At 41.8% G+C, this 18,546-nt stretch overlaps 2 protein-coding genes across 2 annotated transcripts in view; one reads left to right on the plus strand and one right to left on the minus strand.

The window, feature by feature from the left end:
- The window catches only part of LOC136694011 (zinc finger protein 665-like), a 33,058-nt gene extending 20,276 nt beyond the window's left edge, over nucleotides 1-12,782 (plus strand). The window contains exons 4-5 of the mRNA XM_066667335.1: nucleotides 6,569-6,717; nucleotides 10,677-12,782. Coding sequence (XP_066523432.1) covers nucleotides 6,569-6,717; nucleotides 10,677-11,427 — 900 coding nt within the window. The 3' untranslated portion in view covers nucleotides 11,428-12,782. The remainder of the gene's footprint in view (nucleotides 1-6,568; nucleotides 6,718-10,676) is intronic.
- LOC136694219 (zinc finger protein 850-like) overlaps nucleotides 1-18,546 on the minus strand; it is a 517,486-nt gene that overhangs the window by 290,055 nt on the left and 208,885 nt on the right. The window lies entirely within an intron of this gene.

An 18,546-nucleotide genomic window follows, 5' to 3' on the forward strand; every position in this document is an offset into this window, starting at 1 on the left:
ATCAACGTCATGCTTACTGGATCCTGTACCAACACAATTATTTAAACATATTTTACCTAAAGTCATTAGACCATTGCTCACAAAAATAAACTCATCCCTCAACATTGGATATGTACCAAAACCCCTGAAACTAGCGGTAATCAAACCAATTATTAAAAAACCCAAACTTGACCCTCTTGTACTCGCAAACTACAGGCCAATATCAAACCTCCCTTTTATTGCTAAGATTCTAGAAAAAGTCGTGTCACAGCAGTTGTGCTCTTATCTACAAAACAATGACATTCATGACATTTTTCAGTCTGGATTTAGACCAAATCACAGCACAGAAACGGCTCTAACAGGAGTAACTAATGACTTACTCCTTTCACATGATAAGGGCTATATCTCTATTCTGGTGCTGCATGACCTTAGTGCAGCATTTGATACCATAGATCATGTGATGTTTCTTGATAGGCTGGAAAATCTGGTAGGAATAAAAGGATCTGCCCTCTCTTGGTTCAGATCTTATTTATCCGATCGTTATCAATTTGTTTATTTGAATAATAAATCCTCTAATCATACTTTAGTTAAATATGGTGTTCCACAAGGATCAGTGCTTGGCCCTGTATAGTTCACACTCTACATGCTGCGACTGGGTAGACTAATCCATAAGCATGGGATTCAATTCCACTGTTATGCTGATGACACACAACTGTATATATCAGCCAAACCCAACGATGTTGCTTGTCTACGTAAAATAACAGAATGTCTAACTGAAATTAAAGACTGGATGATGCAAAATTTTCTCATGTTAAATTCTGATAAACCTGAGGTCTTGTTACTAGGTACAGATACTCAGATACATTCACTCAGAAATGCTGCTATTAACCTTGATAATTCAACAGTAAAACACAATGCCATCATTAAAAACTTAGGGGTAGCCTTTGATTCGACTCTCACATTTGATACCCACATATCCACTACAGTCAAAACCGCCTTCTTCCACCTACGCAATATTGCCAAAATTCGGCATATTTTATCATTGAAAGATGCAGAGAAACTAGTGCATGCTTTTATAACTTCACGTCTAGACTACTGCAATGCGCTCCTGGCAGGGAGCACGTGCAAAGCGTTACACAAGCTTCAGTTCAAAATGCAGCAGCCAGGGTGCTCACTAGAGCTAGAAAATTCGAACATATCACCCCAGTTCTCTCGTCCCTACACTGGCTACCTGTAACATTTCGCATTGACTATAAAATACTCCTCTTAGCTTATAAACCTCTAAATGGTTTAGGCCCGCAGTATCTTACTGAACTTCTCATACCTTATCGCCCGTCACGTACACTTCGTTCACAGGATGCCCATCTACTCTTTGTTCCTCGCATTAAGAAAAACACAGCAGGAGGAAGAGCCTTTTCTCACAAATCTCCTCAACTCTGGAATAGCCTTCCGGTTACTGTTCGGGGCTCAGACACACTCGCCATCTTTAAATCTAGATTAAAAACCTACCTTCTCAAACAAGCTTTTGGTTAATCACTCACTTTCAGGTTACTCCTTCTATATTGGTGTTCGGGCTGGTTTTCATATTATCACTGTTCTGTATTAACCCTGTCATATCACCATAGCTACAGCATTCTTAGTTAGCTTTGTAGTAACCGCCAACACGCTGTCTGTCGCTGGGTTCTCTTGCCTGACCAGTGGAAGCTTTTTTCGCAGGACAAATTTGCCCGTTCTTTACCATGACCCTACTAACCTCTGTATTTTTATTTGTTCCCTTTGTCTGGCTTTCTTTCTCCTGTCTCTCTCTCATGCTTTGAGATGTCCTGCTGCTCTCCAGGTGTTGCCCTGATCCAGCCCCTGTGTCCTGTACAAGATCCTGGCCTTGTCTCATCTACACTATCATGCTTGGCCATGCTGTTTTATCTCAGATTAACTCTGTACTTACTTTTAACTCACACAGAATCCCTGATCACCTCCTCCTTCATCAGACTCATACATCACTAATATCATCATCCTCATCATTTTCTTTTCTGCTTCTCCATCATCACTAATATACTACATTTATATTACTATAACCCCTTCATCGGTCATCATTTCACTTTTACTTCTGTTCTCTGTTGTGTCTCCGGTGTCGACCCGAGGAGGATGGGTTCCCCGTATGAGTCTTGGTTCCTTCCAAGGTTTCTTCCCCGTGTGCTGAGGGAGTTTTTCCTTGCCACTGTTGCCCCTGGCTCGCTCATAGGAGGCTTGGACCCGGTTCTCTGTAAAGCTGCTTTGTGACGACTTTTTGTTGTGAAAAGCGCTATATAAATAAAATTTGATTGACTGATTGATGACTGACGTAGTTCACTGTAGAGGGAGTGAGGAGCTGTGTGTGTACAGTGTAGTTATGACTGATGTAGTTCACTGTAGAGGGAGCGAGGAGCTGTGTGTGTACAGTGTAGTTTATGACTGATGTAGTTCACTGTAGAGGGAGAGAGGAGCTGTGTGTGTACAGTGTAGTTTATGACTGATGTAGTTCACTGTAGAGGAAGAGAGGAGCTGTGGGTGTACAGTGTAGTTTATGACTGATGTAGTTCACTGTAGAGGGAGAGAGGAGCTGTGGGTGTACAGTGTAGTTTATGACTGATGTAGTTCACTGTAGAGGGAGCGAGGAGCTGTGTGTGTACAGTGTAGTTTATGACTGATGTAGTTCACTGTAGAGGGAGAGAGGAGCTGTGGGTGTACAGTGTAGTTTATGACTGATGTAGTTCACTGTAGAGGGAGAGAGGAGCTGTGTGTGTACAGTGTAGTTTGTGACTGATGTAGTTCACTGTAGAGGGAGTGAGGAGCTGTGTGTGTGTATAGTGTAGTTTGTGACTGATGTAGTTCACTGTAGAGGGAGTGAGGAGCTGTGTGTGTGTATAGTGTAGTTTGTGACTGATGTAGTTCACTGTAGAGGGAGTGAGGATCTGTGTGAGTTTCAGACAGAGACAGACGCTGTTTGACATCAGCGTTTCAGAAAAGATCAGTTTTCCTCGTCCACACGAGAACAGAGACAGCGGCGTCTTCACAAACCTTCACCTTGGAGAGCGTTTAGAAAACCTCTGTTTTCAGTTAGTGACGTACAATGCTGTGTTCCTGTGATGGGAGGAAAACACAGACACAAACCTTTGTTTAAAAATAAACAGATCTGTGTGGACGGGCCTGAGGTTTATAGAATGTGATTGATGTTAAAATTCTAGGTGAACACATACAATATTGTGCCTCTCACACAGAAACCTTGTTTATTTGCTGAGGTTGTATTTCCTCTGGCAGTGGAAAGTGTAGAGACACACACAGAGGTTCACACACACCTCTGTGTAAATAGGAGAACAACAGCTGACACGGCATCTACTGCTGAATCACAAACACTGGATCCTGGCTCCCTCAGCATCCACAGAGGAGGACGAGAAGGGGACACACTGTACCATTCTGCTGATGGACGTAGGACAGTGGTCCAAAACAAGTCTGAGTGAAGGATCAATGTGATCCTCTGGAACAAGACGCAGTCTGCTGGATGCTCTCAGTCTCAGTGTTTTTACTGATTTATTTTATTAACCCTGTGGAGGAGCTCTACTCTGGAGGTGGAAGGTTTCTGATCACAGACACACACTCAGACCACCTGCTGACTGCTGTGGACGCAGCGTGTGGGGACGTCAGCGCAGACGCCTGCAGAGCCTGGAGAAGACGTTCCCACAGAGTCTTTCTTTCAAGGGGAGTGTCTCCGTTCTGATGTGGGTGAGAATGTGGGGCCAGACAGACAGGAACATCAGGAGGAGTAGAAAGACTGAGCTGGAATTCTCCAGACTGCACTGTGTGGATACTTTTCTCTAAGGCCTGCTTTCTATCGGACTGTAATCTGTCTTTGAACATTTCTGATTCCTCATTATTTCCTTGTAGAGAAACAGTCTTGTCTTTCTCTTCTGTGTCACAGTGACACGCTCCACCAACAAATCACAGCACACACAGTAAAAGCAGGACTGTGAATCCTGTTCACACTCCTACATACAGTAGTGTGTTATTGATACTGTTCACACTGAGGGTCCACACTAAACACACTGCACACACACAGCACTGATGTATCCAGCACATTTCTAAGTGTTCTGACCATCTTCCTAACCAGTGACTTTCTGCTGCCACTGACCTCTTCACCGACATGAACTCTTAATCTGGGACATGAGCGAAGGGTTTAGAGGAAGTTACAGCCATCGTCTGCTGCTGTTTGTACTCACTGTTCTCCAAAAGTCACTCGCTGTAGTGGAGATGTTAAAGATGATTCTAGAGAGGGGGTTGGATCTCTGCGTGGCGACTGGCGAGCGGAAGTGGCGAGTTGAATGGCGACAGAGCTCGCCAGTTCCTCGCCAGTTTTATTAGTGGCGTACAATTCGCCAGCGGTTCTTCGCCAGTTTTATCAGTGGTCTCAACTGCATCAGCGGCTCTCGCCGGTTTCATTAGTGATCTCTCGCCAGCTTTATTGGTGATTTCAACTGAACCAGCGGTTCTCCGCCAGTTCCTCGCCAGTTTTATTAGTGATTTCTCGCCAGTTTTATTAGAGATCTCAACTGCATCAGCGGCTCTCCGCCAGTTCCTCGAAAGTTTTATCAGTGTTCTCTCGCCAGTTTTATCAGTGATCTCTCACCAGTTTTATCAGTGATCTCTCACCAGTTTTATCAGTGATCTCTCACCAGTTTTATCAGTGATCTCTCACCAGTTTTATCAGTGTTCTCTCGCTAGTTTTATCAGATGTTCTCTCGCCAGTTTTATCAGTGTTCTCTCGCCAGTTTTATCAGTGATCTCTCACCAGTTTTATCAGTGATCTCTCACCAGTTTTATCAGATGTTCTCTCGCCAGTTTTATCAGTGATCTCTCACCAGTTTTATCAGATGTTCTCTCGCCAATTTTATCAGTGTTCTCTCGCCAGTTTTATCAGTGTTCTCTCGCTAGTTTTATCAGATGTTCTCTCGCCAGTTTTATCAGTGTTCTCTCACCAGTTTTATCAGTGTTCTCTCGCTAGTTTTATCAGATGTTCTCTCACCAGTTTTATCAGTGTTCTCTCGCCAGTTTTATCAGTGACATTGTTTTTGGCATATCAGCTACGTTGCTGACTCAGTTAATCAAGGTAAATACAAGAATAAAAACAGATAAAAACTCTACAATGTTGCCAATTCAATGATTATAAAATAAAATGACTGGCTATGATGTACTGGTCTGTTGCCGTTCAGAGGGCATTGACAGATTTCCCCCTAACCATAACCTTCCACTCACTGGTATCCACCTATTTACTGTTCTCCGGCCTGTATGTCCTTCCCAATTGGCGGTCAAACCATCCAATCAGAAATTACCTTTGTAATTTGATGTTTCTGATTGGCTGAATCTGAGGCACTTTGTAATGGCTGTAAGTGTGTAGCGAGCGCGCTGGTCAAAGACATCACGCGCTCAGAAACCTTCTTGCTCCCTCAAAAATATCCGCGCGCACGCAGAAACCTTCTTGCTCGTTCAAAATATCCGCGCGCGTGCAGAATTGTGGCCATAGTCACATTGCTGAACAATAATAAGAAAGCAATTTTTAATGTTTCTAAATTTTACAGAACTGGCAATTTCAATATAATGGTATTTTAACAGCGGAGAGCCGCTGCTTCAGTTGAGATCACCAATAAAACTGGCGAGAGATCACTAATAAAACTGGCGAGAGATCACTAATAAAACTGGCGAGGAACTGGCGAGCTCTGTCGCCACTCAACTCGCCACTTCCGCTCGCCAGTCGCCACGCAGAGATCCAACTCCTACTGTGATTCTAGAAATGCTCCAAAGACGGAGATAAACTGGAGCTGCTGTGAACGATGGTGGAGTGAGACTCCAAACCTGGAATGAACCGTCCTCTGAAGTGCACACTGCTGTTGTGTACGTCATCACTGAGGTGTCCCCCAGGGTCTTAAAGGGTGAGGGTTTCCTCACAACAGTGGAGAGAACTGAAGATGTGGAGCTCACACTGGAACATGAGCGTCTCAGTCTCAGTCCAAAACGTCCTGTGATCGAGGGCCAAATGGTAGCTGTGAGATTGACCTGAAATGGAAGTGTTACCTTCACAAACAGCTGCGCAGGTGTTGGGGAAAAAGCAGTTTATTATTGTGTGTTTGGGTTTATTTTGTGGTGGAGCTTGTGTGGTTTTGGGTGTTTAAATTATTGAGTGTTATTGTGTTAATGTGTGAATGTTATTGGTGGTGGGCTGTATATTTGTTTTTTATTGTTCTTGGTTCTTTTTCATACATTGCTTGCCTCCTGCTGTTACCTCCAATTGCAGACTTGACCAATAGGGAACGACTCCTCGCTCGGTTAAATGAACTGACTTTGGGAGGAGGAGACTTTTGTTTTTAAGCAGTTGGAGTACACCGTAAGAAAGAGCGGAAAGGAGCGAGGGAAGGCAGGAGAGAACGGAGAGGCAATAACGACGGAACCTTACACAGCGTGAGGAGCTAGTGCTTAGCTGTAGGAAACGGAGGAAAGGGGCTGGACTTGGCGTAGCGGCGGAGTGAGCTGGGGAATTGAACCATTGTGAGCGATGTGAACAACGGAGCAGCTGCCTGACCGAGTGAGAGTGGAACTGCTGACGCTTGGAGACGCGAGGCGGGGAGCGCCCAGACGCCCACATCCAAGGCGAGACGCTGCAGACTGCGGGGCTGGTTATGATCAGCCTCGGAACGGTCCCAGAGAGCAAAAGTATGTTGAATCAACGTTTATTTTTTCATCGTCTTAATGGTTGAATCAGCACTGATCTCCGAGGTCAGAATTAATGTATTTGTGCACATTGATTTTATGTTGATTTCATATTGGTTCCACGTTATGATGAATTTACAACACAACACCAACATAAAATCAACCATTCCTTATGATTGATTTATGGTTGCTTTTGGTTTAATGAACATTGAATCAGTGCCAAGTGGCTTACATTAATTCAACCATAGGCTGTGGTTATCATCAAGAACTGTGAATTTAATAAGATGCAGTTTTAATGTAATAACATACTTAAAAACATCAGAAACTGTGATTACACTCCCCATAAAAGAGAATGCTACAAACTGTCAGTTTTGTGTGTGATAATGTGCATATATAAGACAAATAAGAACCTCAAAGTGTAAAAAAATAAATACAATTCAGGTAGTGTAAAAAACCTGGACATTTAATTCTTCAGCACACTTAGGCATAAAAAATACTTCAAAGTAACGAAAAAGTCCCATATTCACAAATTCATTGTCTGAATTATTGGGTGCAAGGCAGAAACACACCCTGGAGGGGCGTCAATCCTTCACAGCACGACACACATTCACACCTACGGACACTTGAGTCTCCAATCCACCTTCCAACGTGTGTTTTTGGACCGTGGGAGGAAACCGGAGCACCCGGAGAAAAAAGTCCCACATGTAAAAGTAAAATATCTTTTCTGACTCTCCCAAGAAATGTGACGGACTCTCCTTCTCATATGTGTGTTATGTAAATATATGCATAAAAGTATTTATAAACAAATATTTCAATAAAATATTATTTAAAATATCATTAAATATATTATGTATTGCAGTGGCGGATGCTGGTCTTTCAAGGAGGGGAAGCTCAATTTTGGCCTACATCATAAAATGTGTCGGTTTATTTATACGTAAATTCTACCCTCCGTTCCTCTTTAAGAAAATGATCTGTGCCCCTGTCGTACCAACAAGGCGTCTTTTCCAGGGACTTGACTAGTGTCCTCTCAATGGCCAGCAGAGCTAGGCTGCTTAAACGGCCTTGGCCCATGTGAAGTGTGTCCGCCTGTGAGTGCTTTGTGACGGTGGAGGGGCTCAGCACCCGCTGGTCAGAAACTGCGATAGAAGTCAGAAAGAGTGATAGAAGTCAGTCCCCAAACACAAGCAGCTACAAAAAAAAACCCCACCAGAAATAGAAGCTCAATTTGTCACTAGTCGTTTTTAACAAAGAAATACCGCTAAGAGGTTTAAGAAAGTCTCCGGTTCAACTCAGAACAGAATGAAAATGTAATGCTCCCTCGGATCTCTACACCAAAGGATCGCTGATTCGCTCATTTCGCTGTGAATCAAAAAGGGATTCAGCCTCAGACAGATCATCCAATCATCATGCAGAAGCTGAGCGTCCGGGCCAGCCGAGGCCAGCCCACTGCCCCATAGACCTCCAGAGACGCTGAGCGTCCGATGGGCGGGACAAAGCCCAGCATTTATTCAATGACTCGTCTCGGTTCGCTGCTTTGCTATTGAACTCACTGTTTAAATCACTGCGGGAATGATTGAGAGGAAAGTCTGTCGTTACCAGTGATAAGAAGCTGATTCTGAACTAAAGTTGAGTTCATATTTATTCAATTACATGTACACATAATAGTATATATTTGATCACTTATTTTTTTACATTTTAGGGGAAGCTGAGCTTCCCTTGCAGTCTTAGAGCAATCACCTCTGATGTAGTGAACAAAATAAATATATTTGTCACACCCTCGTCCTGTCATGTCTGTTTTCCCCGCCATGTGCTCTCTCAGCACATGGCTCTGTTTGTTGTTGTCCATGTCTCTGCCTTTGTTCCGCCTCCTTGTCCGCTGTCCTCGTTATCTGTTTCAGGTGTGTCTCGTCTGTTCATGTATTTAAGTTCCCTTGTGTCACTTCCTTTCATCGGTCATTTGTTTTGTGTTGTTCCTATTACAAGTCGTGTTGTTCCATTTCCTAGTCGTGTTCTAAAGTCCTAGTCAGTTGTTCCTTGTTTTGTTTCCTCGTTTCATGTTGTTGTTTCTAGTCCTTTCATTTATCAGTCGTCATGTTTACCCTCAAGTCAGTTTGTGTTTGATTTGTTCTTTTCTTGTAAATAAACGTCTGTGTTTTAGCAAGTGCGTCCACCTCCGTCAGTCCGCCCCGCGATCCTGACAGAATGACTTATCAATATAAGGACGCAGCAAACACAGACAGTCCTTTCGTGAGGTATGCTATTCGCCGGAGGCCATTCCATACAGGCCCCAGAGATCCTGTGCGGTATGTTTTAGAGGCAGCTGCGGAATAGAGTAGCCGGCTTCAGCACATTCACGCCACTGTCGCTCAGCGCCTTCAGGAGGAGTCGACTCGTGACCCTGCGAGCAGCACAAGCTCATGCTTCCGAGGACGTTGCTGCAGGATCCCCTGTCCCTGAGGACGTCATTGCAGGACTGCTTACCGCTGCTGCTCCAGTGTGCGCAGCACCTCCAACCGCTCCTGTCCCTGTGAAGGCGGCGAACCCAGCCGCTCCTGTCCCCGAGAAAGCGGCTTCCACGGCCGCTCCTGTCCCCGTGAAGGCGGCTTCCACAGTCGCTCCTGTCCCTGAGAAGGCGGCTTCCACACCTGCTCCTGTCTCAGCAAAGGCGGCGTCCCCCGCCTTCGCTGAGACAGTTCCCCGCTTTCACCTCACTGGTGAATTTTCTGTGCAATCACAGACCACACTTTCATTGTTATTATTATTATTATTGAAAATGTTGTGCTCCAACACCCACACTCATTTGTCAGGAGTGTAGAAAAAGCATTTTTCATGCATTTATTTTTGAATATATTGAATAAAATCAATCAGCATGTGTACTTTGTTTCTTACAGGTCTCTACACTGTGGCACATTGTAAAACATTTTACAGCAAAGCATCAGCAGACAGAACAGTAGGCATACATATGGAAGTATTTCAGATAGGCAAATTACTTAAAACATCTATTTAATTTCAAATAGTACAAAAATTACATTCTAAAGTTTGAAATGGATAAAGTTTGTTCTTTGAAATATATTAGGTCATTTTGAATTTGATGCCAACATCAAGTTACAAAATGTTAGGACAGGGGTTTATCAGTGTGTTCCCTATCTCTTATTTTAATCACACGCTGTAAGCCTCTGGGAACTGAGGAGACTAGTTGTGGTAGTTCTGAAAGGGAACTGTTTTCCGATTCTTGCATGTTATAGGATTTCAGCTGCATATTTTTTCATTTCATAATGCGCCAGTTGTTTTCAGTGGGTATTGGATTTGTTTAGCAGTCATGCTGTTGTAATGCATGCAGAATGTGGATTGGCCTTGTCTTATAAACAAGGCTTTTCCCAGAAATCAATGCCTGAATGGCAGCATGCTGTTTCAAAACTTGTAATTCAGCATTAACGTGTCTTCAGAGATGTGCAAGTCACCCATGCCATGTGTATTAATGCATCCTCATACCATCATAAGACACTGCCATTTGAACTGTGTTTATAACAAGCCACTCCTCATCTGCCACTCTGAGCTGACCTGTTACCAGTTAACATTTAAACACCACTTGCACCCTCGCAGCCCTCGTTTTGTGCGTGCCCACCTAAATGTGCCTAAAGGTGTCCTAATTCTTTTATTATACTCAACAAGGGTGTTTGTGAGTGCCCCCTATGTGCAGTTGAGGCGCCTCTCCTGTAAAGTAATCGTTCATTAATTGTAATCATGGTAAAATGTACAATTAATCGTGATATTGATTTGCACTTATATTGCCCAGCCCTAGATGTTGCTCTATTCCTGCACCATGAGTTGTCAACACTGACTTATTTTTTGCTGTTTCAGTAGCAGTACTTCAGGTGGAACTGACTACAAATTCAGGAGAATATTGGTCACCAACAGGGAGAGAGAGTTTAACTAATTTATCTTTGTTTATTGTCTTCCAGGACAGAAGACCATCTCTTTGGATACATTCTCTGGCTCCTGTTGTTCAAGAAAGTTTCAGAGTTTTTCCACAGGTGCATCAAGAAACATTTCCAAGTGGAATATAACACAATGTTGAGATCAGGAGGGATTAAATGTGAGGATATGGAGGACAGAAGCTCCAGTTCTCAGGAAGCATCCTTGGATACTCCACACACTCACACATCCAACAGGAAATCTCAGACAAGTGAAAACAAGCGGAAAACTTATGACTGTGGAGAGTGTGGGAACACTTTTACTCAACAGGGTAGTCTCAAAACACACCAGCGCATTCACACAGGAGAGAAACCGTATCACTGTTCAGAGTGTGGGATGAGTTTTACTCAACAGGGTAGTCTCAAAACACACCAGCGCATTCACACAGGAGAGAAACCGTATCACTGTTCAGAGTGTGGGAAGAGTTTTACTCAACAGGGTAGTCTCCAAAAACACCAGCGCATTCACACAGGAGAGAAACCATATCACTGTTCAGAGTGTGGGAAGAGTTTTACTGTACAGAGTAATCTCCAAAGACACCAGCGCATTCACACAGGAGAGAAACCGTATCACTCTTCAGAGTGTGGGAAGAGTTTTAGTCATCAGTCTGTCCGGAAACATCACTGCGTTCACCCTTCGCCTTCCTTCGTCTCTCTATTAATGAGCTTGGACACAGAGCTCTGTGAACAGCCAGCCTCTTTACACAATGATCTTTTGTGTCTTGACCTGTTTGTGTAAGGTGTCAGTGGTCGTCTTTAGGGCAACTGTCAAGTCAGCAGTCTTCCCCATGATTGTGTACCCTACGGAACTAGACTGAGAAACCATTTAAAGGCCTTTGCAGATGTTTTGAGTTAATTAGCTGATTAGAGTGTGGCACCAGGTGTCTTCAATATTGAACGTTTTCACAATTTTCTGAGGTACTGAATTTGGGGTTTTCATTAGTTGTCAGTTGTAATCATCAAATTAAAAGAAATAAACACTTGAAATATATCAGTCTGTGTGTGAGTATAATATACAAGTTTCACTTTTTGAATGGAATTACTGTAATGAATACACTTTTTCATGATATTCTAATTTTAAGAGTAGCACCTGTATAGCAATGACAGAGGCTCTATTACCAGTCAGTGAAGCATCACAATAATAAACCTCAGGTGTTTTGTATGTAGTTATGTGCTTTTCCATTGCAGGGGTCTGGCTCTACACGCCTCGCTCGCTTAAAATTTGTTGCTTTTCCACTGGCACATCTCCCTAGGAAAATGGAGCCAGTGAGGACACAAAACCCCATCTCTAACAATTATGGAAGAACTGACAGCTTTCACTGCTGAGTTTCATGAATTTTTGAGTATAAATGACTGGATGGCATGGTTTGATTCATGTTTTGGCAAATGGGGAGCATTGGTGTTGAAATTAACTATCATGGTAATAATTTAATTATTAGTGCTGGCAGTAATCAGACGCTGCATTATTCCCTGTGTTAGAAGTTTGATCACCAAAACTATTGAGTGTTCTGTCACCTTCACTATGGTTAGTGAAGAAGTGGACATGTAATCCTCTGGACGAGTTGCTCCTTGAAATGCCTCAGCCAATTTATGCCTCCTTGGACCATGATTCTACTGAGGAGGATGAGTAAATCATTTAATCATTTTATACATTTCATCAATATTTCTTTAACACTCACTCATTTAATCACTCAATTGGTTTACCATTTTGTTTTACTTTTGCTAATATTATGCTCATTTTTCAATTTTTCATTTTTGAATGCACGTCCTGTGATCAAGGGCTAAATGGTAGCCGTGAGATTGACCTGAAATGGAAATGTTACCTTCACAAACAGCTGCGCAGGTGTTGGGGAACAAGCAGTTTATTATTGTGTGTTTGGGTTTATTTTGTGGTGGAGCTTGTGTAATTTTGGGTGTTTAAATTATTGAGTGTTATTGTGTATTTATACAGTTTTTTTTCTGCTTTCTTAAATTATAAACAAATGTAAACTTACAGCAATTTTCTGTAATTAAACATTGTGTTAGTTATTTAAAGCTTTACGTTCATAACTTTTTTCTTTGTAATTTTACAGAAAATCTTATTAATTTTATATTCATGTGTCCTTTTACATTAAAACTTTGCAATTCTGGTTACAAATTTGTCAAACTTGTTTTATTAATACACAGTCTTTTTTCTTTTAAAAGAGTACAAGACAACACCTCTCATGTTGTGTCTCTGCCAGCAATCAATCAGTGATGTCAGTGAGAAAAATCATATCAATAAATCTGTAAAAAGTAAAAGTAATACAGGCAAAGGCAGGAAAACAATTCATTCATTCATTGTCTGTATCCACTTTTCTTATTCAGGGGTGTGTCCGTGGCCTACCTTGAATTACCGGTCGCAAGGCGGGATAACACCCTGGAGGGGGCGCCAGTCCTTTACAGGGCAACACACACACTCACACATACACTTACATACTCACGCCTATGGACAATTCTGAGTCGCCAATCCACCTACAAATGTATGTTTTTGGGAGGAAATCCACCCAGACACAGGAAGAACACTCCAAACTCCTCAGACAGTCACCCGTAGTGGGGCTCGAACCGACAACCCCGGGAGCTGGAGCTGTGTGACTGCGACACTACTTACTGCGTCACTGTGCGGCCCTGGAAAACCATGCATTGCAATAATCTAATGCAGGAAATAGTATAAGTGACATAAATTGTGTATTACGTCCACTAGGGGTTGGACATAATAAAAGTTTATAAATTATTAAAAAAAATGGCCTCAGACCAAAGTAACTCTTAAATAAAGTCACCAAAAGAAAGAAACAGATACTGAAGGTAATAATTTATTGTTTTTAGCATTCAATATTGCCTCATGACAGCTTTAAAAGCTTCTTAGAAAACAGGATAAAACTTCAGGGGGACCACAGGCCAAAATAACAAACAATAACTAAAAATAAACCAATTCCACTAACTAAACTTACAGAAAAGAAAATACAAATAGCTGCCCTGTCTACTCTCACCAAAAAACAGGGCCCAAAAGCATAAACAAAATGGCAGGTCTCCCTTACAAATCCTGTTTAAAATACAACAACCACAGAATACAACATCAAAAGAACTTTGGTCTGACACTCTTGGGCAGCCCGCTGAAGCAAAGCTTCGGCTTGGATAGAAGAAAAGGAGCAGCTCCCCAACTCCAGGACAAGGGTCCTTTTTAAATCTCCCGCCATCAGAGCCAGCCAATCAGAAGTGAAGCATGTGGGTGGAGCAACAGGCAGCAAATCAGCCCCAAGAGCATTCACCTAAAATCTCCAACAAAGAGAAAGAAAAACAAACACTCCAAAATAACACGGGACGTAACACCCCACCACCAAAATTTAACATACCATGTTATTTTAAAATTTTAAACACAAGAAAGAGCATCAGCTAATACATTCTCTGACCCTTTTTATAACAAATCTCCAGATTGAATTCCTGAACCATAAGTGCCCACCTCATAATTCGTTGATTTGAGTTTTTCATTCGAGAGAGAAAAATCAACGGATTATGATCAGTGTACACAACAAGTGGCCATGAATTAGATCCAACACAGACCTCAAAATTTTGTAATGCCAACAACAATGCCAATGCCTCCTTTTCTATAGTGCTGTAGTTAAGCTGATGTTTTAAAAATTATGTTTTGGAATAATAGCACACTGGTTGGTTGATACCACTTAAATCCTCTTGCAGAAGGACAGCACCAGTTGCACTAGCATCCACATCCAGCTTGAATGGCCGTGTAAAATCTGGAGCAGAGAGCACAGGAGCATTACAGAGCAATGTTTTCACAGATTCAAAAGCATGTTGGCAGTCATTAGACCAAACGAATTCACAAGAGGCATGTAGTAAATTAGTTAGAGGTAAAACAACATCAGAAAAGTTCCTGCAGAACCCACGGTAATATCCTGCCATACCAAGAAAACGTCTTAACTCCTGTTTTGTACACGGTGCAGGAAAATCAATAATTACCTGCACTTTTGCAGGAACAGGACGAACTTGGCCTTGACCAACCTGCTTCCCTAGGTAAGTAACTGTAGCCTTACCAAACTCACAGTTAGCCAGATTTAAAGTCAACGAAGCTTGGTGCAGTCTATCAAACACAGCATAAATAGTCTTCAAATGATCACTCCACGTAGATGAATGGACAACAATATCATCTAGGTAGACCTCACAGTCAGAAATCCCCATCAAAACATGTTTCATAAGCCGCTGAAAAGTACTTGGTGCATTCCAGAGGCCAAAGGCCATAACTGTATATTGCAGAAAATTATCTGGTGTGACCACGGCAGAAACGTCAGCTGCACGAGGAGTCAGAGGTACCTGCCAATAGCCCTTGAGCAAATCTAGTTTTGAAACATATGCAGCAGAACCCACATTGTCAACACAATCCTCCATGCCTGGCAAAGGATAGGAATCAGGTTTTGTTATGGCATTGATTTCCTATAATCAGTGCAAAAACGCAATGTGCCGTCTGGCTTTGGCACTAGGAGACAGGGAGAACTCCATGCACTGAAACTTAGAACAGCCAACCCATTCCAACGCTTTCTGTCAGGAGTACAAATAACCATCAGTCTCACTTAATTTAGACTGAACTTCATAAGGGCCAGAGAAACGAGCTTGTAAAGCCGAACCAGGAACAGGTAATAAACAACACTTTATCACCTTGCTGAAAACAACGAGAAACGGCATTTTTTATCAAAACGTGTTTTCATTTTCGTCTGAGCAGATGACAAAGAAGCACGAGCTAGATCGCATACATGATGCAAACGCTACGAAATGAACTGACATAATCCAGTACATTACCATTTGAAGTGGCACCAACTCCTTCAGCCATTCACTTTTCTTTTAACAGCTTTAAGGACCCTCGTGCTGTGTGCGCAAACACCAAATCTGCAGCACTAAACTCCAAAGACTCTTGAGGAGTCTCACGAACAGTGAACCAAAGCAATGGAAGTCCCTCATCCCAGTCTTTATTTGACTCCAAGCAGTAGGTACGCAACATCGACTTCAATGTTTGATGAAATCTCTCCAGCGCACCTTGACTCTCGGGGTGATAAGCACTAGAAGTCAGATGTTTTATTTCTAATTGGGACAACACCTGCTTGAACAACCGTGACATAAAGTTTGACCCTTGATCAGTTTGTACTATACGTGGAAGCCCAAAAGTAGAGAAAAACTTTATAAGAGCCTTTACTATAGGTTTTGCCTTCAAAGAACGTAATGGCACTGCCTCTGGGAAGCGGGTTGCTGCACACATAGTTGTTGACAGAGAAAGAAAAACAAACACTCCAAAATAACATGGGACGTAACATGTGGCATTGTTTATTAAAGGTACTTAATTTTATGCCTACACTGTCATAAGAAAAAAACAAACCCAACACCCTGCTTTACTCACTAGTTTAAATGAACAGAGGCTAAAATCTTGTTGCTCACCAAGCTGTGCAGCTCAGTTCTGCGCAGAGAGGAAGCTTTAAAAAGCTGCCAAAAAAGGTTGGTTATTGAGTGAGTTTTCAGCATATGTGCTGTTACTCCAAAAACTAACACGGGACACAGAAGGTTTGGAACTGAATGATGATTTATTGCTTGACTGATGACCCTTTAAAGGGACACAATGTTCTTTATTTTTTTCTTTTCAACAGGAAACAAAAATAAGCTGCACTCTAAGTTCCTCTTCAAAACAACTTTTAGTAAATAGACAAACAACAAAGGGCATAAAAACAAAAAAGCTCATAAACTACACACTTAAAAATGATATTGTTTCAAATGTTCTTTAGTAAAGGAAATGGTTCTATATAGAACCCTAAACTCTCAAAGAACCTTCTGCAGGATTAAAGAGTTCTCTGCATCATGAAGGGGTTCCATATTGCACCTTTCAGAAAAGGGTTCTATGCGACACCAACAAATGGTTCCTGTATCCTCTAACAAGCTTGATATTGTAACAAGAGTAGAAGCCTTTTTTGGTGGAATATAGAACCCTTTTCTGAAAGGTGCTAAATAGAACCATCTATAGCACATTCTTTAACAGTCTGAAGAATCCCTTCATGATGCAGAGAACCCTTTAATTACGCAGAATGTTCTTTGTGTGCACAGGGTTCTACATAGAACCATTTCCTTTTTAGCACTATGCCATCTCTCTGAATTTCCGTCTGAGTACAGATACCCAAATCTTAAGGATCATTATTCACTGACTGTATGGAAAATATTCACAATAGTGGTGTTTTCTTCAATAGAACACTTAAAATGACATGTACATGTGTTTGTTTGATCATAAGAATGATTCCATATGCCTCCATCTTAGCGCTGAACATCAAAAACACTAGGAAACACTCACTGTGTTTTTGTCTTGAAACAGTATTTTACACTTCATTTCACTCTGAAGGCAATCATCAGGCGTCCATTTTGTGTCTCAGACGTCTGTGTCTGTGTGTGAACATTTACCAGAAAAAAAACTGTGTGTTTGACATTATTTATTTTGTAGTTATTCAAGTCTGAATCCAGTGTCGCCCCGGTGTCCTTCTGAACATCTCCAAGTGTCCTTTTGGCCTTCAATCTGTAAAAACAGCTTCTACAATGAATCATCTCAAATACACAGTGCTTGGTTTGTTTGTTGGGCGTGACTTAGATCTATTAGTCTCTGACAGGCCACGCTGGACTCACTGCTCATCCTAAATGTGTTTTCTTTTGGTGTCATTGGGGTCTTAGACCTCTCCAAAGTGCTAAAATACACCACTGGGACACATGTATGTTCAAATGCAATGTGAAAGAAAGTCAAGAAGCATGTTCTTTTTCTTGAACATTTATTTTTCAAAAGTCACACTTATAAACCCAACTATGTAAAAGAATCAAGCTCAAATAATAAATAAAGTAAATACAAATAAATAAAATATGAAGCAGACCTCGTCTCCGTAACAAAAGAAGAGGCAGAGCTTGACACCTCGGGCTGAGATGTTGATGGGTGTCAGTGATTGAGATGATAACAGTGGGGGGGGGCAGTGCTTTTGGAACCAGAGAGAGAGAGGCCCTTAGTCTCTGAGTTTCTGTGATAGTCCTCCATTCCTCATCACTGTTTGCTTTTGAGTCCAGTTCAGTGTCATTACAAAGATAAGTGAAGTCCAATGAAAGCTTAGGCATTACAGGTTGTTTTATGATCATGTGATGTCCCTTGGCCATTGCGAAGATAATCAGTAAAACAAGCAAAAACCTAGTGAAATTCTAGTATTCTGGTGCATTCCTCCGTCAAACTGCGCTCCTCTGTGCGCTCCCGGCGCTCTCTCTGTGGCTGCGCAGCGGGATTTTCTCGGCTCCTGATTTGTCCGCAGAGTCTCGCGAGGTGTCCAATGAAAGCTTAGGCATTATAGGTTGTTTTATGATCATGTGATGTCCCTTGGCTGGAGGATTTTTTCAAAGTAAGAGCACCCTTTCTGGGTTCTTATTTCCCCATAGATTACTGTAGGGAAATAGTGGATTATTTTTGATAGGAAGGTCATAGACAGACAAATGAGGGCTTGTTAGTTTCAGGAGAATCTCAGGAATTCAGAGATGCTAAGCTTATACATATAGGTTGTATTACTACGTTTTTATTAAAGTAAAAGTCATAAAAACAGTGATAATGAAATATAATTATGTCCTGTAATAAAAACAAATCTAAACAATTGACAGAAAAATGGTTTATCATTTCATAATTCTCAGCCCCTGCCCTTTCATTGGATAACAGATGTATGCCTATTGATTGAAATATATTGCTATAAAAATATAAATATATACAGCCCCCTTCAGATCTCTGCATTTTATCTTTTGGGCACATGATTTTTCTGAAACAGGTGACTCATTAGCC

Source organism: Hoplias malabaricus, chromosome 4, assembly GCF_029633855.1.
Source record: "Hoplias malabaricus isolate fHopMal1 chromosome 4, fHopMal1.hap1, whole genome shotgun sequence".
In the NCBI taxonomy this organism is placed as follows: Eukaryota; Metazoa; Chordata; class Actinopteri; order Characiformes; family Erythrinidae; genus Hoplias; species Hoplias malabaricus.